General features: G+C 35.4%; 1 protein-coding gene across 2 annotated transcripts in view; it reads right to left on the bottom strand.

Moving 5' to 3' along the window:
- Positions 1-26259, bottom strand: part of cdk6 (cyclin-dependent kinase 6) — a 206501-nt gene that overhangs the window by 35794 nt on the left and 144448 nt on the right. For both annotated transcript variants that reach the window (XM_039737230.1, XM_039737229.1), the window contains exon 5: positions 5564-5673. In XM_039737230.1, the coding sequence (XP_039593164.1) occupies positions 5564-5673 (110 nt within the window). The remainder of the gene's footprint in view (positions 1-5563; positions 5674-26259) is intronic.

Here is a 26259-nt window from a genome sequence, read left to right on the forward strand (position 1 = left end):
TTTTTATCACACTTCAGTTATTTCTTTGTCCGGAACCTTCTGACTCCCTAGAACGAAACCCCCCTACCCCCCCTCCCAAAATATAACGTTGAACCCATCTTGGTGTGTAGCTATGTAAGATGTCAAGCTTTTTGGGGTACCTCCCCATTTTTGGCCTCCTTCACCAGAACCCAAATTTTTAGGCCATTTTTTGACCATATTTTGTGCAGGAAATTACACTCCATAATAAAAAGTAAACTAATATTTGTCATTAGCAAAAATGATCAAAAGTATTTGATGTTGTACATGGCACATCAACTGATCCCAGGGATTTACTCCCTATTGGGATAAGAGGGGTTAAAATTACTCCTATTCACAAAACTTAAAAAAATGGGGATCCTTAATATGGGCCAATGGAATTTCAAGGTCATTGATCATGAATATGTTAGTATTTTTGATATATTATTCTTTGCCGGTGGTCCTATTCCAATCCCAGAAGGTTTAAAATGACAAATTTCAAGTTTAAGTATGTGAAGCATCCTTTAATACTATTTCACAGTAATTACAAATATGATGTAATATTTCATTTTTTTCTATTACAGTTGAGAATGTTTAGACTTTAAACATCTAACTGAATACACACATTTTAATATTTTAAATATCAAATGTAACTATCTGAGTTTTATTAAGTACTGCTACCTCATGAAGTACATCATTACATTTCTTAAGAACACCTTGAATTGATTAAAATGTCAAGGTAGAGCTAAAGTTTGTAGAATATACTTAAATGTAGCATATCTACATTTAAATAATGGTTGAAAACAGAAAAACTGACATATCCTGTTTAACATTTTGCCATTATAACACACAACAGGACATCCATATTAAAATAAGGACTGATGGGGCACCATATGCTGTCCTTGACTTTATCACTGTAGAAAATTATATTTATTGTGAATATCTGAGTGCTCCAGTTTAATTCTTAATGCTCCAATAATCCAAGATGTAGAGTTAACTCCTATTAAACTGGAAGACAGTTAAAAGAGACAGAGTGAGTTGGGGGAGGGAGACAGAGAAGAACATATTCTTTTTGATTTAAATGTTTTCAGCATCTGAGCATTAATGAACACAGTCCTGAAAATCTGACCGTACATTTATTAAGTATGGGTAGCAATGATTATTACTTATCATATAAAAGCATTATGTAAATGTCTGACTCAACAATAGTAGGACACACTGCATATATGACTTTACACAGTATATTATTAATGGGATGTGGCCTGTGCAGCCTAAAAACGTGGGGAACTAAAAATTACATTTCCCAGCAATAAATTCTGCTAAACTTGGCAAGGCATCCATGATATTTTAGGGGACATGAACTTCCTGCTTCCTATGCTCTTGCTTGTAGGAAATAAGTTTTGATAAGTCTAACTGTTCTTAACATAAAAGTTAATACTCGGGCAGTCATTAGCGAGGATGTAAATGACATATTTTTTATTGTTGACATGTTGATATCTGTTGTAAGCAACTGTCAGTTCATTGTTGGATATCTGGAGACGGAACTTCAGGTTTCATGATAAAAAACTGGTGGGGAGTTCCTGTCATATATTAAGTGCTATGCACTCTCACGCTGAGTCCCCTTTACCATTTTTAGTAATCCAGTCCTCCTTGGAAAGAGTGTAGGACAAACATGCTTTTTCAAAAATGTCGCCCATGAATGTTACGAAACCTGGATATCTATGTGTATGGACAAAACTTGTGTTTGAAAACTATAACTTTACAAACAGCAGAATACAGCTCTTTCTTTACAGGTGACTTTTAATTATAAATGCCAAATTCGTATACCTCATTTCATTAGATCTCACAAGATGGGTCTACCCTAAACTGGATAAAGGCATTGCTCATGTAGGGCTTATGCAAGGAATACTGTATATTATTCATTGCAGATTGAACTGATGAAGTAACCAAAGCAGAAAAAAACACAAAGAGAAATATACAAAAATTATTTTGATATTTGAGTACTGTGAAACATTAAAGTGTCATAAACCTATTCAGTTTTGCCTTCTTTTCTACTGTCCCTGCTGAATGGATGTACGCTTCTTCTATCCATGGATCTACCATATTTTACAAGTAAATATTAATTAAAACTGATATCATGGGTAGCCTTAAAGTAGTCTCAGACATGGCAGCATACAATGAAAATTGCCAATAGATCAGTATTTTTTCAGTAGGCATTCTTTCTTGGAGAATTATTAACCAATGAACATGACTCCAATTAAATATCTGAGATTCCTCAGAGATGTGACTGTACAGCAGTAACACTCCCTCTTTCATTTCTTTTTGATGCCGCATGTATGAAATTGTTTCATATCATCCCCATCTCTTTCAGGTCTTAATCATTACCTGAATTCACTTTGTTTAATATAATATAGCATATTAACAAAATCTTAATGAATCAAAAAGCTAATACAGAAAGTATTCCTTAAAGCTTTTATCAGTATTTTTTCCAGCAACATACAATTAAATGTCAGCTCCAAAAACAATGAAATATTGTCTCACTACAGGAAGACGGATTGTTAAATACCACTCCTACTTGCTTTCTAAAGGTTTCATCATATGCCCACCCTTTCATGTACAGAACCAACCTCAGTCTTTTTCATGCCCACCCTCAACAATAAAATTACGTCCTCCGCCACAGTATTAAGTCAAGTCCTGTGAGTCCGATTGGATTCCCCTTGTAATGCATCTTCATGGAGAACAGATATATTGTATTTCCCAATATATAAGCCTAAACTGGATATCCCAATATATTCTTAAAAATCATTATTTATTTCTTATTTTAAGCGTGATTCATTTTTTAGCTGACTGCACTGTGAACATTTTTGTATGCACTCCATCATAAAGAATAAGGTTCTCTTCACTGCCACGTCAACTTGTTCAAGTTTGGGGGAGTGTGAGGATGCAGGTTGCTGTGTGATGTCAGGACATACAGTACACCTGCTTTCTGCAACCCTATAATTACATTAAACAGCTTTGGGTGCAAGAATGGATAGAACTGAGCTATTAGCTTCAGAAGTGGGTAGGTAAGCAGAGTTAAAGGTCACAATTAGCACTGTCTTATGATGCATTAGAGCTGTCCCTTATGAAAAGGTTATTGTTATAAACAGAAAATGACTAAGGCAGATGCATTATTTTGTCTAAACATTGTTAGATTTGGTCAATTTTAGTCCATTTGGAAGCAGTGCTTTGACTCAACAAGCCAAGCAAGATGTAGCTCAAAGTGCAACATGAATTTAAACTGCCGTAATTTAAAGTCACAAACCCTAAAATATCACAACAGAGTATATACATATGTATGTCTTCTGATCATGTATATTACAATTCTATAAATATTAACCTATTGCATAAGCAGATATTCTACATTTAAAAATACAAAGACCCTTTTTTACTATACCAGTAGTGTGTTGTACCGTGCTAGCCAAAGATTGACACAAGAGAAAGTAGGGTGAAATGACGGCTTTTATTGGCTAACTAAATAGATTACAAATACAAGCTTTCAAGGCAGCTAAGGCCCCTTCATCAAGCAAGGTGTAACCTATCAAGTTTAACGTTTACAGCAAAATTAATATTTATCAACCATATTTTTTTAACCTGCCATTTCCATTACAGTGGAAAACAAAGAGTGACTAGGCTCATAACTGCGGGATACCACTATGCCACTATAAGACATCTATCATCAAACATAATCCAATTCATATAAGTTTACTTATTAATTCTGAATGATATTTGTTAAAGGTTTAACAAATGTATACATATGGCACTGAAATCAAAGGAACTGAGGCATAAATATGCTTATTACCCTCTAACATTCTGGATGAAAGCCCACCAACTTGCATATTCAAGTATTTTAATGCTTGGTTTAGCCAGGACACAATTATTTGAAACTTAAGTTAGTTTCTGTTGAATAAAAATATGTGGGAAATGGGTTGCTTTTGCTCATAAAATTAATTTACTAGAGAGGAACCTTTAGGGTAATAAGCAAAATTCTACATAAAGCATGGCAGCATGTTGCAGGATGTGGCCTCCAGGGGTCCCTGTTGTGCAGGAAGTACTAACCCACAGGTCCATTGCAAAGCTATTCACAATTATAATTTTAGTAGACACAGAGCATAATTAGTGCATATAAATAAAACATTCACAAGACAGAACTGAAATTAAACAGCAATTGTATTTTCTAGTAATTTTTATATCCCTTAAGTTCCAAAGCTATTAAGAGTATTTGCAAAATACATTCTGGAATTCTACAGTGTAACAGAAAATATAGAGTTAAGTAAAATTTTGAATTTAGATTCCACAGAACACTTGAACCTGTCTCTAATTTTAGAATATGATATACTGTAAACTAAAGTGAACTATGTTGTAAATCTAGTAAGATTAAATTGGGGGACCAATGCGATGGCTGGCAACTAGAAAAGTACTTGTGATGAATGTATTTGGTTACTCCTCAAATGCTGGAATCAAGGCTATCAGTGTATCAGAACCGTTTTATCTTTAAAAAGATACATTTATAAGGAGTTCTAAAATTAAGCTCTGTCCACCCAAGGGAATTTTGCTTCCCACACTGACTAAATTCTGTAACAGCACTGTGATAGCACAAATCAACTTTAACAATTATCTCAGACTTGACACTGGTAATCACATAAATATATTTTTCAAGCTATTATAACTACAGTGGAAACAGAAGAGGGTCCATAATTGGTATCTTATGATTGCTTATTACTACCACAGTACTCATGCTGTAAATACTCTTGGCTAGGCTATTGATTTTTATGGAATATACTGTAATTGAATTGGAAATGGCCTCTACAGATAACAACAGCAACATCACCAGCCATCTGGGCTACTGATGATCTTCTTCGGCTCAAGATGCTATATGTCAATTCTTCACCATTGAAGTGGGCCATAAAGAAGAACCCAAAATCAATTACAATATTTTTGAGAATAAGCAGGAAAATACTCATATTCATAGTCTGCCTTACCCTGTCCTTTTTCCCTGAAATAAGACTTGGTGACCTGAAACATTGAATACTTCATAAATATTTTTCTTTATTTATATTTTTGTAGCATTAGCAATCTTTTAATAACTTGGTTGCCTTTTTTTAAATACAGGGTGGTCCAGATCTAATTATGCAGATCCAGATCGTCTGGATGACTTTGATTTATGTGGGGACAATTCCAGTTTTATGCAAAGATGATTCTTCATGTCGTCAGTTCACACACTTCTCGATGGTCTGGGATTTTTCGGGTGATTTTCTATGTAATAAACTTAATAAGTTATAGCGTAATGAAAATTGCATAATTAGATCTGGACCACCCTATATTTAAGAGGATGCTGTGTTGCATTGCAACAATTACTTCTTGGAGCTCTTGTTTAGTGAGATAGGAAGGGCAAGTAATAAATGGACAATTCTTGTTATATGGTGAATAACTCAGAAAGAAGAAAAAAATATATATAAGAAAAGAAATAAATGCTAGTGAGTGATAAAAATGGGGTTGTTGAAATACCACACAAAAAATGGCTTACTTTCTCCTGAACATCTCCGCAAATATGCAGCCAACACTCCAAAGATCAACGGGTGTAGCATAGCTAGACTGCAGGAGAACCTCTGGTGCCCGGTACCACAAAGTGACAACCTACAAGACAATAAATGAATAAATTAATTCATGAGTAAAGGGGATAAAAGAAGAAACTACCATTTATAATGGTATATGAGGTTTGGAGTCATAAGAGGAGGCTTGCAGAATTGAAAAATGGTGGAAATAGAAAATCCAGTGCAGAAGACATTTTTTGTACTGCTTACTCTTTGACAGGATTATAGGAAAATTTAACCTAACTAGATAAGCCAATTTAGAAACATCAATAAACCTAACAAACACATATTTGGTATGTGAACAAAAACTTGAAATCTAATCTAGAATTACTTTAAAATCTAAAAATATCATATAAGATTTAGTTACTTAACCATGTTCTTCTGCATCACTGAATTTGGACCATCAAGAGGCACTTGCTGATTAGGAATCATCATCCACCTATATTACCTATATTAATATTATATCTGCATATTCTTAATATTATATTGAATTATTAAACAGATACTTTATCACACATTCCACTTTGCTGTAACTATTTTGTTAATTATTTGTTAATAATTGCAGTTGATTTATTACCTCCAGTACCATGTATCTGGTGTATACACTTGGCTTCGGGATTTTCCATAAAAGCAAACTGCTTTGCCCAGAAAGTGGAAGGCATGACAGATGATAAAGTGGGAAAGTGACTTCACTTCATGCATATACTGACATTATGCTCATAAGCTGAAAGCAAGGCCATCTAAAATAATCCTGCTTTAAGTGACTAAAATTGAAAACTTAAACAGATTTCATTAGTTTCTGCATACTGTTGGACACATCACACACACTATTATTTAACATAACAGACATTATTATTTATGTATAATAGTTTAACAAACAAATAGTCCATCTGCCTATCTAACTCTGAAAAACCTTTATCCACTATAAAGTTGTGGAAAGCAACAGACATCAGGCAGGAAGAATCCTGGATGAGACCCCAGTCCACATTCTGTCAAGCTTCAGAACTTCCAATCAACCTAACATGCCCATTTTGGGATATGGAGTGGAAAATGGATAATGTGGATGTACGGAAAATTGTTTGGGTGGTTTTCTACGTAACCAAAACTTCACGCACCAGTACAATTACTAAGAAGATAAGATCATATAACTATCATCAACTGTAGAGCTTATACTGTATATAAGATGTTCCTGTTTAATAATTAGATGTGTTGCCAAAGATTTTATCTATCTTGGTACCTTTCTATCTATACAAAACATAGTGTGTAAGGTGGTTTTACAGATATTACATGCAAGTTATCCAAGCCTTGATAATATAAAAACTGTAATATTTCTTCAGTCTTTTCATAGTGAACTCAGGATGTTTATAAGCAGGCTCCATCAGATCTGTTGTAACAAATGATGTCCATTGAACTTTTACACTGGTGATCTGAGTTGTTATTTAAAGGGAACATTCCTGAAACTTGAAACACCTAGGAAGACAACAGGAGATTGTATAAACACCATTTAGCCAGTAACTAGGCCAGAATCTAAAGCCACTTTCCTGGAGCTCTGATATAGCAGCACTAACCACTGTATCACAAACTTCCAAATCTCTATCTTTCTGTCCCTTTTTGAACCTTAAAAATTTAGGGCAGCATTGTGGGGCCTGAGCCTATCACAGCGTCATCAGATCTAAAGCAAAAACTAAGCCTGACCAGAGTGCAGGTCCTTTTCTGGACAAACTGGGCCAGTTTAAGGCTGCTAATTTACATAACCTGTAGGTTTTTAGGATGTGACCGGAAAATCAAATAACTGAGAGGAAAACCCACAAAGACACAGGCAGAACATAGAAATTTGACACAGACATTGAATGAGTCACGATTTGATGCTCTTCCTTCAGAATGGTAAGGCACTACCACTGAGCTATAAAGACACCAATTTTACATATTTAGATTTTGTGAGTTTACCCCAGAACTTAATCAAATCTGAAAAAAATTACAGTTTAATTTTGTCATTCCAAAAGTGCAGGGTGTAAGGATTGTCAGCACAGTTGTGGATCAAAAACATGTCACATCATGAGTTTCTGATAAACAAAATATTTTGCTCAAAACTAAGCTACACCTTTGGCTCTTTTTTGGATGTTGTTCTTCTTTACCCAAGTAATCATCTGTTCATATTTTGCCTTCCCTGAAACATATCCTTCTTTAAAGCGCTTGGGCTTAATGGGCAACTGTGCTAACAGATTTCTTTCTATACCACATAACTTCTGTTACAAAATAAAAAGATTTTTATAGATATCACTGAGGTTTCGCAAAACATTAATGCTTATCCTCTACTTGTGATGCCTCACCTTTATGTTCCACTATGGCACTGCCAGTTGTTATCAACCATACTGTTTCTTTGTGCCCATTCATCGCCTTCTTCAATTATGCATTTTTTTAAAAAGATTACAGACCCCTGAGATCCTCATTAAACACTAAACTGCTGTTATTGGATAACAATTCCCTAAAATAAAAAAAATCTGAGTAACTACACCTAGTAGGGTAAAGGCATATGTTTTGTAATATAAAAAGAAATTGAAAAAGATGGAAAGACAATCATGAAATCACAGAATTAAAGAATGGAACCATGATGGGATCTTTCACCTATGAAGATAAATTGGGCACAGCGGGTACTGATACTGGACTGAAGGGCAGATAAAGTACAGATTTATAGTCAAATGATGCTGCCTTATTTGAAGCTGACAAAGTGTGAGATTGCCCTACAAAAGGGGGAACAGTGCAGCATGACACACCCCTCTAGTGAAGAGTTCACGCTGTGGGAATAAAGATGAGAAGCCTTCCTCACAGAATTTAACAAACCAGATAGATCATATTCAAAACAATAGCAGATGACCTAGAACAACACCCGACCAAATGAGGTCAAAGAAATGTGAAGAATCACAAGTGGGGTAGGCTGGAACCTATAAAAACCCCAAGTACAAAGAAAAAATCCAGGGCGCAACGTGTGGATTTACCATGTGAATGGGCATTGCACAAAGCTTAGAATGTCATACAGCAGGCCCCTTTTGAGTGAAATAAAACACATTTACAGTGAAAAGCCACCTGCAGACCAACACGATGGTGGACAGAAGGAGAATGGATCTTTTCACTCTTGTCCCAAAGGCAAATGAAAGCGCATTACAAGCTAAAGCCCAATGAACACCCAAGTGCTTTCAGTCGGGCTGTTTCAGCTGTTTTCAAACTGCATCCAACAGTGTATGCTTTTTTGTGTTTTAAATCCACAGATTATCACATAGCTGATGGAGCAATAACCATAACCAAACGAAATCATAGCACTTTTAAAACATATAGTAGAACACTTCATCCAAAAAGAATGGAAGATTTAATAAGAGGGTCAAGTTCTCCTTGTGCTTTGAAGCCATACACTTTTTACTGGAGTTTAATTATTTAATTTCCCTGTCTGCAAGGAGTATATATGTAAAAAGCATAACATTTATTTTGTGTCTTGCGTGCAACAAACGCCATCTGAAGGCACTTTATAAGCACAGATGCTGTACGTAGTACAACTGCCTACATGAATTTTTGTACCTGATGAAGCAATGGCAAGCTATGTAACTTGCTCAGTGTCTCGCAAGCAGGGATTGCATTAGTAACCTTTTACTTTACAGTACAGAGCGCATTAGCCACTGTGGTTACTGCCTTCATTTAGTCTAGGTGGGTATTAATTGGATCTATACAAACAATGCACCCATGGACATACAATCACAGAATATATCTTATCTCAGCCTTTTTACTCCTTTAAAGAGAATGGTCTTCATAGGATTACCTTATAATATCAATGAGAGTTTATTTTCCAAATAATATTTAATTTAACATACAGTTGTGCTTGAAAGTTTGTGAATCCTTTAGAATTGTCTATATTTCTGCATAAATATAACCTAAAACATCAGCAGATTTTCACTCAAGTCCTAAAAGTAGATAAAGAGAAACCAGTTAAACAAATGAGACAAAAATATTATACTTGGTCATTTATTTATTAAGGAAAATGATCGAATATTACATATTTATGCGTGGCAAAAGTATGTGAACCTCTAGGATTAGCAGTTAGTTTGAAGGTGAAATTCGAGTCAGGTGTTTTCAATCAATGGGATGACAATCAGGTATGAGTGGGCACCCTGTGTTATTAAAGAACAGGGACCTATCAAAGTCTGCTCTTCCTAACACATGTTTGTGGAAGTACAGTATATCATGGCAGGAACAAAGGAGATTTCTGTGGACCTCAAAAAAAGAGTTGTTGATGCTCATCAGGCTGGAAAAGGTTACAAAACCATCTCTGAAGAGTTTGGACTCCACCAATCCACAGTCAGACAGATTGTGCACAAATGGAGGAAATTCAAGTGTCATATCTTGCAATTTCAGTCCTCCACTTTATCATTCCTCATTTGTTTACTTGCATTTTAATAAATTTTAGCTCTCTTATATTCTTATTTTTTAGTTTTGAGATTTCACAACAAAGCAGCCTTATCTTAGTCCCTAGATATGTGTTTGCGCAAGGCTGGTTAGCTTTGCCATGTAATTCTATCTGGAGTTCACATATTGTCCATATGTTTGAAAGAAAATCAGAACAAACTTGTTTTAATGCTGGGTGTGATAAAAAAAATCTTTCAAAACTTAACATCCCTGACCAGTTAATTTCTGTGACCCATGAAGTAATATTTACTAGGGAGATTAAGGAGTCTTTACTCCTTTTCTTTGCTCTGTCTAGAACTGCTTCATCCCGCTCTTTAACTCTCAAACTCTAATTGCTATGACCTTAATGGAGAATGTTACAGTAAGGCACAGGCTTTTATTTTAAAAAGAATAAGACTTGGAAATCAAGGGCTTCTTTATGTTCATTCAAAAAAATTGTTAGTGGCCAGGCATAAGTCACTAAACAAAAATGCACAAGAAAACTGATCATCAAAGCACAAAAACAAAGACTAGGAAAACATAAAGCTTAAAGTTCAAAACTCTAGTCTCATAACCATTTCCCTAAATAGCACACATGAGAGAGATGGTTTTACCTTTTTAATATTTCCCAAAGTAAGGACAGTGACTACCAGGCACTGCCATCTTAAATAGCTGGAACATGATGACATCATATGCCTCACCATGTGAGTGGTTAGTTGGTGGACATAGGAGTAGAAATAAACATTATCATACACACAAGTGAGAAACATTTAAACTTGCAGTAGGCTATAATCCTTATGTGTGAGAATGCACTTGACACTATGACTGAAATTCAATGGGATATAAAAGGTATGTGTAAACTTCAATATGGGAGCAGTACATCAGGAAAAGATCCATCGGGGTAGGAAGATAGGAAAATTGCATGCTTTGCTGGCTCGAATGGCTTATTTTCATCAAAATGTTTCTTGTGATTTTTCAGGCTCTTCCTAGATGATTTGGTGAATTTGAAGGTCAAGAAGGTCATGTTATAGTTTCATTGTTACAATACCCAAATCAGTGAATGAACATACAGTACACTCTTTGTTCTCCCTCATGGTAGGAATAATGCAAAATAAGGATAACAAACAGGAATTAGCATTTACCCTGCCACTGAAGATGATGAGTGTACCCCACATTGTTATGGCATCAAAAGATCTCTCCATGATGGAGAAGTACACAGCATTGTATATATGCCCCCAACACATTCATTTGTGGACCCATAGTAAAGGTTGGTCCATTTTACAAAATATCGCAACTTTGCAGATTAGTACTCCATTGTCTGTATCACAGTATTAGTTAATGTGCACTATCAAGTGCAATGAGTGGTTTGTGAAATGCAAAACATGGACACCACAGGCTAGGAGTTTGTGCTTCCATAGTTTGCCTCTGCTGGTCATGTCCTTTTCTCTGACAAATTGACTTAGATGCAGTTCCTTTAAGACGTTAAGAAACGGAGTGGTCTTCATCACAGAAATTCCAGGCAAAACACTGCACAATAATCTCCCTCTTTCAAAAAAACTGAGGCCTTATGTTTTAGCCATGCTTTTCATTACATATGCTTTATTTATTTACATTTCACTTTTATCCAAAAGGAATTGCAAGTGACAATATTCCAACTGCTTAAAACTACATGACCTGATCAGGGTTTATATAATAAAGCAGCAGGTTTGAGTGAACCAACTGCATTTTTGGCAACTTTTTGGCCATATATGTGATATGAAGAAAACATTTAATGGACATTTTGAACACTAAAATAGGCTGCCCAATGACAGCAATGCATTCTCACAACACAGTCATAACAAGACTGAGCATATCTCAGGAGATGTGACACTAAATGTGGGGTGTCTGGGGAAAAGTTGATTCATCTGTTTGTCTTGATAACATGAATCTAAAATGTATAAAAAAACTGGATTCCTCCTACAGTTTATCAACTTCAGGATCATGTTAATGATGAGATACTGTATAACATTTATCCACTGGTTACTTAAACACAATACATAATACATACTCAAACTCACTCATATGGGCAAATTTAGAGTTTCCAAAATTGCTAAAATGCACATATTAGGATTAAATAAGGAAACAAGCTCACACACTAGCAGAAGAACAAATTCCACACTGACAGTGACTGGGTGGAATTCTGAGCACCAATGTTCTGAATTGTGAGACAGAAATGCCAGCTGCTGTGCCATCATAAGGAATGATAAATATTAAAAGTCTAGTAAACAGACTCATTAGTCCTAAAAATGTAAGCTAACAGCCCTTTTACTACAAAAATTCAAATAATTCAAATTTAAAATAAGTTTTAGTCAAGACTGTTCTCTCATTTTTTTCTGATTACAAGACTGTTGACCTGAATTCACCTTAATTTCTAAATTAGCTTTAGGGAAATCCCCCTTAACAGAAAGCAGCTCTTTAAATGAGCATTTGAAATTCTGTTAACAAAAAAAAGAAAAAAAAGAGGTTTCACTGGAAACTGGTTTCTTAGCTCTCCACTAGAATGGTGTTGCCTTAAAAAGTAAGCAGATGATGAAGCAGCATTGAAAACCATGCAGCCTAACACACTCCTCTTGAGCTGTTTCCTTTCCAAGTTAGCCTCTAGCCCTAGTGTGACCAAGCAACATGTGAAGACCCTTTTGCCAGCCCATATTTTCTCTTCTTCTGAGAATTTCAATTCAGTGCATCTTTAGCAATCAACCACTCAAGCGAAAGATCATAAACATCAACCCAAAGTATTTAAAACAAAGTTTTTTTCTTAAGTTGTACTGTATATGATTTCACCAGGGTCGATTCATATACAAACAAAGACATTTCATCCAGCTGCCATGTCTGTACCACATTAAGCAGAATTAAATTAAAACTTAACCTTTATACAGTATGCTGAAAGAGCTTTCCATTTATATACTTCTAAGAATTACTTTAACACTATTAAGAGTTACAGTAACACTGACAGTTTTGCTATGTAAACACCATAGGGATGATTGCTCAACTCTCCCTTTTCTTTTTATATTCAACACACAAATCCCATCTATTCAGCCATCCATTTCCTAAACCAGAATTTTCCATCATGTTGTCACTGTGATTTAAACCCTATCTTGACAGCAACATGGACAAGACTTGAACCAACCCTGAATAAGAGGTTTGTGTTCTGCATAGAATCATAGCTTGCCGGAGCTATAGGTCTTGCTGTTGATGGATAAAACACTGAAGTGCAGCTCCAACAGCATTATTAAGTTTAATTATGACACATCAACAACAATGACACAACAAAGCACAAAATGGAAGTGGAGCACCTGGCAGACTGGTGCAAGTTCAACAACCTGTCTCTCAATGTGGATAAATCTAAAGAGATGATAGTGGACTTCAGGAAGACCCTACACTCCACTTTATATCAAGTGTTCTGTGGTAGAGAACCTGGCAAAGGACTAATTAATACCTCCTCCTTGATGAAAAGAGCAAAGTAGTGACTCCACTTTCACGACTGGTTGAAGAGAGCAAGTCTTCTAGACATATTCTCATCACATTCTATAGCAGCACTACTGAAGTGACCTTACCAGTTGCATCGCTGTCTAGTATGGAAACTGTAACATGTCTGATCGCAAGTCCATACAATAGATAGTGCAGAGACCATCACTAGGACTTTTCTCCCTTCCATAAAGGACATGTTTACAAAGCACTGCATCCATATGGTCTCCATCAATGTGTGGAATCACTTCTGCTCCCCCTCAATCTCTTTTTCTTGCTTCCATCTGGCACAAGGTATCCGAGTCTGCTGAGCAAAACACTGCTTGGCCGAACAACAGCTTCTTCCCACAGGCTCCTGAACACAATGTTCCCCCCTTTCTCTTTGTGTATTTCCTTATCATAGGCTCTTATTTAACTTTCTGTTCTGTTCTGCATTCTTTTGTATTCCTTGCCCATTGTACATTTCCTATCATCACTGATTGGTGTTTGACAATGTGGTGCTGATTTATACAGATGTTGATCCTTCTTCTACATTCATTTATGTACAATTACCCAACCCTCTGTACTGTTATATCATCATATTTATTGTCTAAACATTGCACTGTGGCCATAGGGAAACATAATTTCATACCAATGTATAATCTACCAAAGTATGTGTATCGATGATATGACAATAAAGCCCATTTGACTTGACTTCTAATTGTTTTTCAGTCAAGCAAAATCCCCATTGTGCTGTGTTTGTTATTTGGTTTATAAAACATTACAATCGTGACATCACTCTTCAGACTCTCAGCTTCGGTGTATGATAATGATGTCCATGGTTCACCAGTGGTGCATTTAGTTACATCATTAACTAGTGATATTGTAAACGCCACTGATTATCCACTGATTAAGAAAGGATGTGCAGCAAAATACACAATTATAATAGTTGTGTTTAAAATAGAAACCTAAAGGATGCAATATGTACAATATCTGTTCTTTACTTTAACATGTGACTTCCTGCAGTTTAGAAAACACAAGACTAGAATTATAAGCACAAGCTCCAGCATTTGTGTAAAATTAATACGGTCACTTTTATAAACTGTAAAAAATGTGAAAAGGATGTACTTAAAATGGACGTTAAATCAAATTCATGGTCATTTAAGCTTATCTTGGCAACACTGGGCATAAGGAAGTATTAAGTAACCCTGGATGAGATTGGTCCTTGAAAATCAAAATCTACTTCAGACCTACAATAAACATTTGCTTCCAAAACTTCATTTCATTCGTTTCATTCTACAAATTTTACATTGTGTTTAAGGAAGCCATTTTTATGTTGGGGCTTTGTGTTTCTATCCAGCTTACGTTTCCATTTGAGGTGGGTTAAATGCAATCTGATTTGCATAATGAAAGGGAAATATATCCTCATTAGAGCTTTCACTCTTCTAAATTAAATGTGAAAAGCAGATGCATTACATTCATTGAAAAAAAAAATAAAAGGGCTAAATCATGATATACATCTTTTCACAAATGAGCAGACTTACAGTATGCATTATAAGCATCTTCAACTTATTTTCTTGTGATTAAATAAACACAGAGATCAAACTGGATAAAATCTAATCTAAAAAGAGTAACAACTCATGCATTTCAGCAATTATTCTAAGAATTTAACATTTCTGCTACTAGTTTGATGGTGTTCTTCATTTTTTTACAACCTATCCGGGATAACTGGAAACTGAATGATGAATTTCTAAATAATCTTAAGTTATCATACTGGTTTACCACATACATGTGATCAAGGCATTGATGCTATCTGGCACAAGTGGTTTGCTGTCAAAAGGCCTTCTATGAATTTTTGAAAGCTATTTTCAGATTAAGACAGGGCATTTACTTGTCACCTAGAAACAAAACAGTCTGCATTTTTCTATTCTTCTCTGCCTTAAGCAAGAACTCTGCAAGTCTGGCTCAGGTGATAATTTCCTGTATAAAAGCTTTAAATATCAGAGGTTAATGTTCCATTATAAAAAAAATTATAAACAGAAAAAAGTCTCAATTAGTATAAGGTATCCTAATTTGGGGTGATCAAAAGAAATTATTTACTTCATGAGATAGAAGTACATTACAAAGAAGAATAGCTGCATCAAATATTTCCATCCATCCATCCATTTTCTAACCCGCTGAATCCGAATACAGAGTCACGGGGGTCTGCCGGAGCACCTGGAGGAAACCCACGCAGACACGGGGAGAACATGCAAACTCCACACAGGGAGGACCCAGGAAGTGAACCCGGGTCTCCTAACTGCGAGGCAGCAGCGCTACCACTGCGCCACCGTGCCGCCCCCCATCAAATATTTTAAATATTAAAATGTATGTTTCAATTTAAATATTTAAAGTCTAAATAGTCTCAATTATAAAAGACATTTGTCATTTTTCACCCTCTGATAGACGTCCATAGAGGGTTACATGCCTTGTAAAGGCTCAAAAAAACATTATATTTGTAATCACTGGCCTTGAAATAGTCTAAAACCATACCTGACATGCTTACATTTGAAGTTTGTCATTTTTAACCCTCTGGGAATGACTCTTAGATGGCTCGGACCACAGGTAAGAAATCAAAAATCAAAATGTTATATACTGTACGTAATCAGGAACCTCAAAATAGCATACAACGATTTTTCACATGCCCTTATTACCAAACCCCATGTTTTCCAAGTTTTATGAAAAGTAGTATCTTTGACCCCTCGTATCTCATTAGGCAATGAACCCCTTGGGTCAGTTGATGAGGCATGCACAACTTCAAGTCCTCCTGTTCATTTTTACTGAAGACACTTATTGGTTTACTCTTTATCATAAGGGTGTTAATTTCTTTCACAATGTACGGTCCAAAAATGTCTTAAAAATTTGTTTTTTTGTGTCTAGAGTGCCAAAAATATGGAAGAACCACAAAAATCTCAACATCTTACATAACTACAGTACATAAACAAGATTAGTCAAATGGTAACCTAGCATATGTGAAGGTTTTCTCACACCGGTTAGTCAGGAGGCACCAGACAAAAAACTGAACTGATTTTAAAGCATTCATAAGTCTTATAAATACACAAAAAATGTAAAAGTGTGAATATTTTGCAAAATATATCTTAAGTGTAGTGTGAATATATCACAAATTATGTCCTAAGTGAAAAAAGTGCTATTGTATTAAAACCACAACTGTTATTATATAGACATTTTCTTACTTTTTCCCTCATTTTATTAGATGACACTCTAGTTTAATTTCACCCCATGCCTCTAGGTCCATTTTGTCTTCTTTGGATAGACAGCAATCTGCACATTAAGCATTCTCCCCATCTCAGTCTGGATGTGGCTACCTGCTTTCATTTCTCCCCACTGTCTGGTCACATGCTATTAGTTGACATGGAGATGCATATACACCTTTGTGTACAGGTTGTGTTGTGTGCATTATGGCAGAGCTGTATGGTGCTTATTTCAACACATTTAAAGGTGATCTGCTTTAACACAGCAGAAATTGAAGACACTGAAAGGGTTAAACTGATTCTTAAATTACATCTTCAATTGGTTGCTGTATTGATGTAAAAACACTAGATAAATAATACTTTTCTGTGCTTAAATTCATAAAAACTAATGTACTTTTTAGGTGGTACTAACTGTGAAAACAAGGCAATATTAAATACAACTCACAACTTAAAACATTTTAGTTCAGCTGAATACATTTTACATTTAGGTTTTGTCTTTGACATGAATTTATTTAACCTTCAGTTGTTACAGTTCCACACCTTTTTTTCTGCATGTAAAAAATTGACAGATCTATTCTTTTTAGTCCTGGACATGTTTACAAGGGAAGAGGTATAAGAACTAAATGACTAAAATGATTACAGATAACTTTTTAAATGAGAGATCCACTGGAGGATTAACAGATTGACGACTTTGAGAGGTACTTCGAGTGTAAGTCTTGTTAGCATCGTGTTCTAAAGTAAAAATTAAGAGTAGTCGGTCTCTGCAGATAACATAGACTAATATTACAACACTGACATTGAAGATAAAAATAAAAAATAATTTGGCTCATGTAAAAACCAAACAGATAGCTTTAACTTTAACACCTATTAGAAGTAAGTTGCGTTTGACACATTTTCTCTTGAATGTATAAGTGAGAGTGGATCAGTGTGTATGAAGGTACCCCATGATGGACTGGTGCCTCATCCAGTGCAGGGTTCTAACTATACATTCAGGTTAGACTTTACCTCTCTGCAGCCTTTCAATTGGATTAATCAGATTCGCAATCATAAATGCATGAATGCAGGAATTGCACTTAAAAGAAATTTCTAATAAAATTAAATCACAAGACCTTGTAAATTTCACATGAATTACCTGTCACTTACATGACACATCACTGCTTTGTAAATACAATACAATCTTGACGTGCACCATTCATAACAGAATAATAAAAAAAAATACATAAGCCTCAAGTATAGAAAAATGTATTCAAGACTGATAAAAGAAAGCAGGCAAACAATCTTTGGTGTATGAAAAAAACTACTGAGGCTCACACTTGCAGTGGAAACCTAGACAAATTTTTTTAAATTTCTGGGAGAGACATTACAACAGCTTAATTATTAGCTAGCCAAGCGATGAGCTTGATGGTCTGAGTGGTCTCCTCTTATTTCTCAAAAATCTTATTTTTTCATGCTGTACTACAGTTTGAATCTGAAAGAATTGTAAAGGCTAAAGCAAGTACTTGTAATGCATATCATCTTACTAAATATGAAAAGAGAGAATCATTTTATTCATTATGTCATTCAAAAAATTTTTTGAAAAGCAACAAACTTGCGATTGTCTAGTTTATGAACATATCAGTATCATATGACCATAAGCATTTTCTTCTATAAATAGACTTGGAAATGTAAAGCAAACGACGGGCCTATATTTAGAGATCAGATGAGAGAGGCCTGCAATCAACTTGACTACTTCAATTTCTAGGAAGAACCGCAGAGCTTTGTTCCTTTATGCTGCTGCTGCTGCACTGGTGTATGTGCAGTGTTATAGATATAAGAGTGTCAAAGAGGCATGGACCGCAGAAACGCTGTCTAGCAACACTTTGCATGCAATTAAAAAACAGGAAATAAAGTTGTTATATTGAATGACGAAGAAGGCTTAGTATAAGCCCAAGTCCTACTGTAGCAATTTAGGAAAAACAATGATATTTAAAATAAATTTTCTTACACCATAAATAGAATAAATGTGTCTGGATTTATGCATGCACGTGTGTGACTGTGTAATATATCTGTTATGTAATACTGAGAAGGGGAGGTAACCCAGAGACAGAGTTGTTTGCATAAACTTTTACAAAAAAATACAGGACACGTCCAAAAACCACCCTGGGAGGATGTAGTTTATTGGACACCGAGGATTATAACCTCAGCCAGTGATTGTGAGCTCAGATTGCAGAGGCAAGAGAACAGTAGCTCTGTAGCAAGGTGGAAGTGTAGCCAGTTGAAAGAAGAAGAAGAAGAAGAAGAAGAAAAAAAAGTGTTTCTTAAATTAAACTTGCTTTCCAAACTGCACATTGTTTATAATTTACATTGAACAGTGAGCCTGTTGTGATGCAGGTTGTGATGTGGTGCCAACACCAGAACAACAGAACATGAATGAGTGCCATGGTGCATACTATTAAATTTGGCTCCCGTATTTGAATTTCATAACTTTCAGATCCTGGTGCAAACATTGCTGTGTTGTTTATTGGTTGCCACTGCAAACCAGGGTAATGTGATTCATGTTGTGCTGCATGTTATGCATTCACTATACAAGAATTAAACATATTATACAACCACCCTGACTTTCTGATAAAACTCCAAAAGACTTACTGATGACAAATTTGAACTTTGGCTTTTTGTTTTTTTTTTTAAACTCTTGCTCTTGGTTATTGACTCTGATTTGTATCTCTCTTTTTGCCATTTTTTTCAGCTGTTTCAAAAAAGAAAATTTGCTTTTTTCTAACTACAGAGTGTAGAACATACAGTATATCTTAATGATCAAGTTGCCGGTGTAGTTGGAAGATTGGACAATTGTTCCACAATTGATCTACTGGGAGCATTAGGGTCAAAACCAATTCTTGTTATGATATTTTAGGAACATTTATATTATCAAAGATGTATTAATAATTAATATTGTTATTTATTTGCACCGATTACATTCAGGAGATTTCCATCTATATCAACTAAAATTGGAGATTTCTATGCTTGCTGAATTGCACTTCTCAGGCCTATGCAGAAGCTGTTTACCTCATGGTTGCGCTGAGTACTGTGTTGATTTGTGTCTAGGCCAGGTGGTCAGACCTGGTACAAAGAGGATTTGCTTTGAATGAAGCAGGAGGCACGCATGATGGTCAAGCAGGGGAGATATCCACCACGTATCTTCCTTATTTGTCTGGAAGTGTATCTTTCTTCATCAGCTTGTTTTAACCTCACCCTAATTATATAAGTTTCCAGTATATGGGTTTGCATGGAAATACATATTCATTCCACATTTTACTGCAGGTGCTAACAATTCATGAATGGGGATTTATGAACAATGACACGAAAGGTGGCTTAACCACCTTCCTGTAGTTCAGGATGGGTTGTCTTCTATACAATTCACAAACAAAAGATAATCTGTCAGGTTTAATTGCCCGACATTTCTATATTCATGTATGCATCTTATTTAAAGATCAACCACATTTGGAAATCAGTAACTTTAGAAACTAAATACAATAGCACTGCATATTCAAAGCTGATTCTCGTTAAATACAGTATGTGTTGCTATTTTATTTTTAGCTTTAAGAAAGCTGATACAATTTTACCAGAAAGGGTTGTACCACAGTTAAAAGGTGTTTTAGATTTGCTATTTACCAAGTTGACATGGCAACAGACTAGAAAGCAGGTCTGAGGTAGCATTGCTCTAAATACATCTACTGTTTCATCCTCAGATGCCAGAAAAATTCTAGCAATTTACTCCTGGCACAGTGTTTAGAGTTGCAACATTTCAGTATTTCCAAAAGCAGCAGTAACAGACAATACATTTTGAGACCAAAACCTAAGTCTGATCTCCTATCTCCATAATTCTCAATGTACACTAAGACAGCAGTATTCCTGGCTTTGTTAATGTACTATATATAACATGGTGGCTGTATGGGTGGCATGGTGGAGCAGCAGATGACATTGCTGCCTCACAGGGTCTGAACCCTAGCTCGGTTCTCAGCTTTCTATCTTATTAGTCACATTTACATATTAGAACATTAGAACAATTTGAAGTAGCAAAGGGTGTGTATATATGCAAGTGTGTTCTGGGATGGATTGACCTATCATGCTTATCTGTTTGTGCCTTGCAACTGTTGCCCAAAACGTAGGATCCTAGCTCATACTGAACCTGTATTGAAAAAAAGTGCATTTAGAAAATTAAGGCTGCATTTCAGGCAAATAACATGGGAATTGTAAGGAAGTATGATTTTGTATACCACCTTGGAAAAAGGTTCCTACTTAAATATACTATAATAAAAAAAATAACCAGTACTGTATCTCACTAACATTTAAAAATCCAATTAATGTGACAGGTGTCATAACATGGTCTTCTTAACTTTCTCCAGAACATTTTCTAAATGTTTAATTAGAAGAGTTAATACAGATTTCTGACTATCAATCTTCCAAGACAGTGTACAGTGTAGCTAGTCAAGGAAAGCCACAATTTGTTTTTGCTCCCCCTATCATATTTAATTTTATTTCTATTTCTCTTATTCAAAGTCAGCTATGCCTTGGTGGTTAGTTGGTGTAGTGGCTAGGGCAGTGGGAACTAAACAGTCTGTTGGCTCAATCACGGACTCCTACACACTGTATACAGTAAACATGAGAACGTCACTTAACCTCTGATGTGCTCCCATTGTAAAAACAGCTATATTGCATCTTGAGGTTGTCTTGTAAGTGGCCTTAGGCAAAGGCCTGACAAGTAAATGCTACCATTGCTAATAATAATAATTATTTTAATGAATAGGTAGAAATTTTTCACACAGGAAACAGTTATGTTAAATATTACAAAATAAGGTCACCGTATTAAGGAGTTATTATGATGCGGCGCTTACCTGACATAAGGGAAAAAAAAATGAAAAGACTAATATGATTGCAGTATATACCATAAAAACTGATAATAGAAATCCAGAGACATTTTGCTCTAATTTTTCAGTGTCCAAGTGTGGCTGCCTTTCAAAGTTCACAATCATAGTCAATGCACCATAAGCCTTCCAGAAAATCTCAAAAAATCAACTCCAAAGGCTTCATGAGCAAAATACCTAGTCCAGTCGTTAGTATATGGAAAGGAGTCAATAAGTTGAATCCAACAGAATTTTACCAGCTATTGTGAAACACATACTTAAGGACAACAACCATGAATAAGTGAACTGAAGAAGGTATATAGTAACTGTTGAGATACTTGTCCCTGACTGCTCTTGGCTGCTACCTTGCAACACCTATTACTTTATTGCAGGAGTTCTTAAAAGGTTTTAACCTGAGGAACAAAATTAGAAAATTGGTACCACACTGAAGTCCAGATAGATGGATATTACCATGATGTTAGCAGAGCTACATGCAGACAAATAACAATGGCAATATAATAAAATAAAAAAAAACAGTAAGAAATTTTATTTCCATTCAAACATGGAGTATTTCTTATTTGAATATGATAAGAAAAGAACAGTGGAAATCAAACAAATTGGTTTACAATTGAAGACTGATTTTTGAAAAGAGAGTATGGATGGCCAATTAGCTTAGCCACTTGATTCATTGGACCGGATAAGAAATAAAGCAGTCAAAAAAAAAAAAAAATCAATATAGTTTATTTACCTAGTCTCCATTAACATTTATAATAATGCTTTCAAATGCGCTCCATGATTATCAATACATTCTTCTAATTGAGATCACAAACTGTTTAGCATACCCTAGCTTCTATTTAGCAATTCAATAAACTTAGTGTAAAAGCTAAGTTATTCCTTAAAAATGTATGTGTTCTTTAAATTTTTTTCTTGAATGACAAGATAAATCTTGATGAAGAGTTCAGTGAAAAGTCCATTCTGAAATGTTTAATGCTGCCGACTGACAATTTGATGAACACAAAGGGCCTCACTCTACAGTCTGTTTCACCCTTTTCATATTTTCTGGTGTTCTTAGAGGTCTCAAAGGTCTAACAATCTACCATTAGACTGAAATGTATTAAGCCACTTTAAAATAGTGTTAACAAGGACAAATTCTTTGTTTCTGAGACATGTTAAACCTAATGCAAAATTTTCTCTGCTTCAGATTTAGATTCAATGCACACTGTAATGGAGAACACACGATAAGGCACTGATTAACTGTCCATGGCCAATGAAATTGCACTTATCATACAACACTGCCATAGCACTTTATATACTTCTACCCTATCAATTCACTCCTCACAACACTCTGAAAATCATCACATCCTGGTGCCAATCCCATTATTTTCTTTTTGATATATATAAAACAAGTGCTGCAGTCCCTTCATGTTACAAGCTTGTCTGTGTCATTCCCTCCTCACTTCCCATTCTTACACATGAGTTTTTCTTGTCACATCAGTCTGATTTTTTCACAGGTTGCGAGAAGGGTGATGGTGTCTTGTGGGATGCTTATTATATTTTCATACAAATGGAAACTAATCTGGGTCACAACCATACTTTAAGAAATATTGCTATTTGAGACAGAAGGGGACACTCATACAAAACAGCCATACTCATTCATATGAAGTTCTTTTAAAGTTATCAGTGGGAGAAAAAGAGCAGGTGACAACTTTTTCTGTATATCATCTCAGTCTATGCACATGCATTTTCCTAACCAACTTATCCAGGGCAAGGTTGCGGGGCAGCTAAAGCCTGTTCCAGCCTACCATTGACCGCATAGGAGGGAAAACACCTTAAAAAGGTGCCAGTCCATCACAGGGTGAACACACACAAACACACACACGAACACACACCCACAACAGGACCAAATTAACATTGTCAATTTACCTAACCTACAAACCTTTTTACATTAGGTCTAATACACTTTCATATTTACATATGGTCTGCTTTGTCTATATAGTGATCATATACAGTTTAATTAAAAGGCATATAAACATATTACTATCTATGTAATTACAGTGTACATACACATTTATCACTGTTATACTGTAAAACTGTAATAACAGTTTCTTAATAGATCAATATTATGGAAGAATGCATCTAGACATGCTTCCTTTTATTGACACTGGAGCTGTGAGATTTTTTAAGAAGAAGCTGTAAATAATGTAATAAAACAATAGAGGGTTTACATCAGTTAAGATTACAAGTTTTATATATAAAAAATGTGGTTCTCAGTAGGCTTCTTGCAAAAATAGTTTCACAGATCTGGAGCCTGCCTATTTCTCAATATTTTAACTGATATAATCTGGGTGACCTTTGGTAAATAAGAATGGCTTTGATCCACATGGTTATGTTTTCCTAAGATCACACATACGAAAGCACACTCTTATATTTGCAATTCCAAGTGCTGGATGTGCTATTCTAGTGGGACAAATAAAAATTATAATTAAAAGTTTTTATATCATTATTTCTATGATAGAGTCTCTCTGTTTCAGCATAAAGTGAGCAGATGGAAAAACTGAGATCCACTAGCACAAGCTGCTAAAACAGAGGTTCCTCTTTGGAATTAAGAAGCTCAGTTGCTCAGGGCTGACCTGTTTGCTTGCCAGCTTTCCAGAAACTACTTAGCAAAGAAAAAAAATATTAGTGACTGTAAGAATTTAAATGACTACTTCTTGGGTAATGAAATAAAGAGACATGTTGATAGTACTGTATTAATTTATGATTCTTTTGGTGAAAATAGCAAAACATACAGTTTGATTGAATTAAGACAAATATACATTATAGACTCTTATATACTTTAAAACTAACATGCTAAATAACCAATAATAAATAAAACCAACTGTTCCACATACCCAACATAATATACTGTAGTTAGTTAATTTAAACCCAATGGACAACAACTGATGGAGATGTCTGTCTACAGTTTATATAAAATGTTTGCAACAGTTAAAGGTAATTTCTTTATGATATGGCTCGCAAAATACAGGTCAAATTCCGTTATAACGAATATCTTTATAACAAAATTTTCATTACAACGAAGTATTTTTATGGTCCCGACTGTTTCCCCATATGACGCGAGTATATAGAAATCTCGTTATTACGAAGTACATTCAGCAGATACTTTCATTATAATGAAGTGCCCAAAAGACCTTGAAATGCCTGAATGAATCATCCACAGAGCAGCTAGTTCTGTGGCCACAACTCAGTTGTGCACAATGATCCTCAAACAGAAACATTGTAATTTTTTTTTCTTTCTTTGAACTTTCCTCATACTGTTTTTTTTTTCCCTTTTTGTTTCCTGCGGTTTTCAGTGATACCTTTTGCTTTTTGCTCGTCAACATTTAAAAAAATCCATTAGAATTTAACTCATTGTCACCCTCAAATAGAAACGGCAGACATGAAAAAATTAAAACAGTTCATATTAGAAACAAAACTTTACAAAAAAAAAAAGATGTTGCCAGTGAATTCAGAATTTCGCCATCGACGCTGTCAACTTTCTTGAAAGACCGAGCAAAAAAAGAAAAAAAATCTCGGGTTGCAAACGTATATGAACTGCTGCATTTGAAGACGTCGAAAAAGCAGCTTTTACGTGGTTCAGAGATGCTCGTTCAAGAAACATTCCTATTAATGCGGCACTCATTCAAGGTAAATGTGAGGTTTGTAAACTCTCTTGGGACCTCCCAAAGCTGGACGACACGCCGAAGAGCGTCGCGAAGTCTGATCTCCGCGTCTATGGAAGACTGATTATCTGTTGCCGGGGCAATAGCTGGCTCAGAGATATTCTGCGTCTCTCCGCCAAAGCAAACAGAAAAGATATTGATAGGTGATGCAGCCTGACTGTGTCTGTGTATAGCAGAGTGGCAGATCACGCTACAATAAATAAGTGTGCCGTTCCTGTTTCAAGCTGAATAAAGTTGGTTTTCCTAAAGTACTGAGACTGAGCCTCGTGTTTTGGGGTGCAAGACAGGGACTTATAGTGCGACCCCGATCTTTTATGATTTGCTTCTGTGTCACTTCACTGCAGCGCTATGAGCCTGTTTTTGCCTTTCTCCAGCAACGGACAAACAATCTTCCACAGACGCTGCAAGTGTGTTTCGGGAAAGTTTATTATCGTAAGGAAATGCTGAGAAAAATTCTTGTCACCATAACTTATAGGCAGGAGGAGATTAAAATGAACACAAAAGAAGCTATTGAAATGATTGGAAATGCTGGGGAGCAAGTTAAAGAAAGCACTATGGTAACAAAATACAGAATCTCATTACAACGAAATTTTCGTTATAACGAAATATTTTTTAGGTCCCTGGGAGTTTGTTATAATGGAATTTGACCTGTAACATGGATGGAAAATGGGGAATAGAATACCAGTATCAAACAAGAAAAGAGTGGAAAATTTCATGCTGATCAGCTCGGTTGCTTTACTGGCCCAGTGACATGGGTTCAATTTCTTCCCACTTTACATAAGATTTGCAAATTTTCCCACATTCTATATACAGTATGTACTTGTTGGATTTAGCAAGCCTCCTAAATTAAGTTAATTTTACCTCA

Source organism: Polypterus senegalus, chromosome 15, assembly GCF_016835505.1.
Source record: "Polypterus senegalus isolate Bchr_013 chromosome 15, ASM1683550v1, whole genome shotgun sequence".
Taxonomy (NCBI): Eukaryota; Metazoa; Chordata; class Cladistia; order Polypteriformes; family Polypteridae; genus Polypterus; species Polypterus senegalus.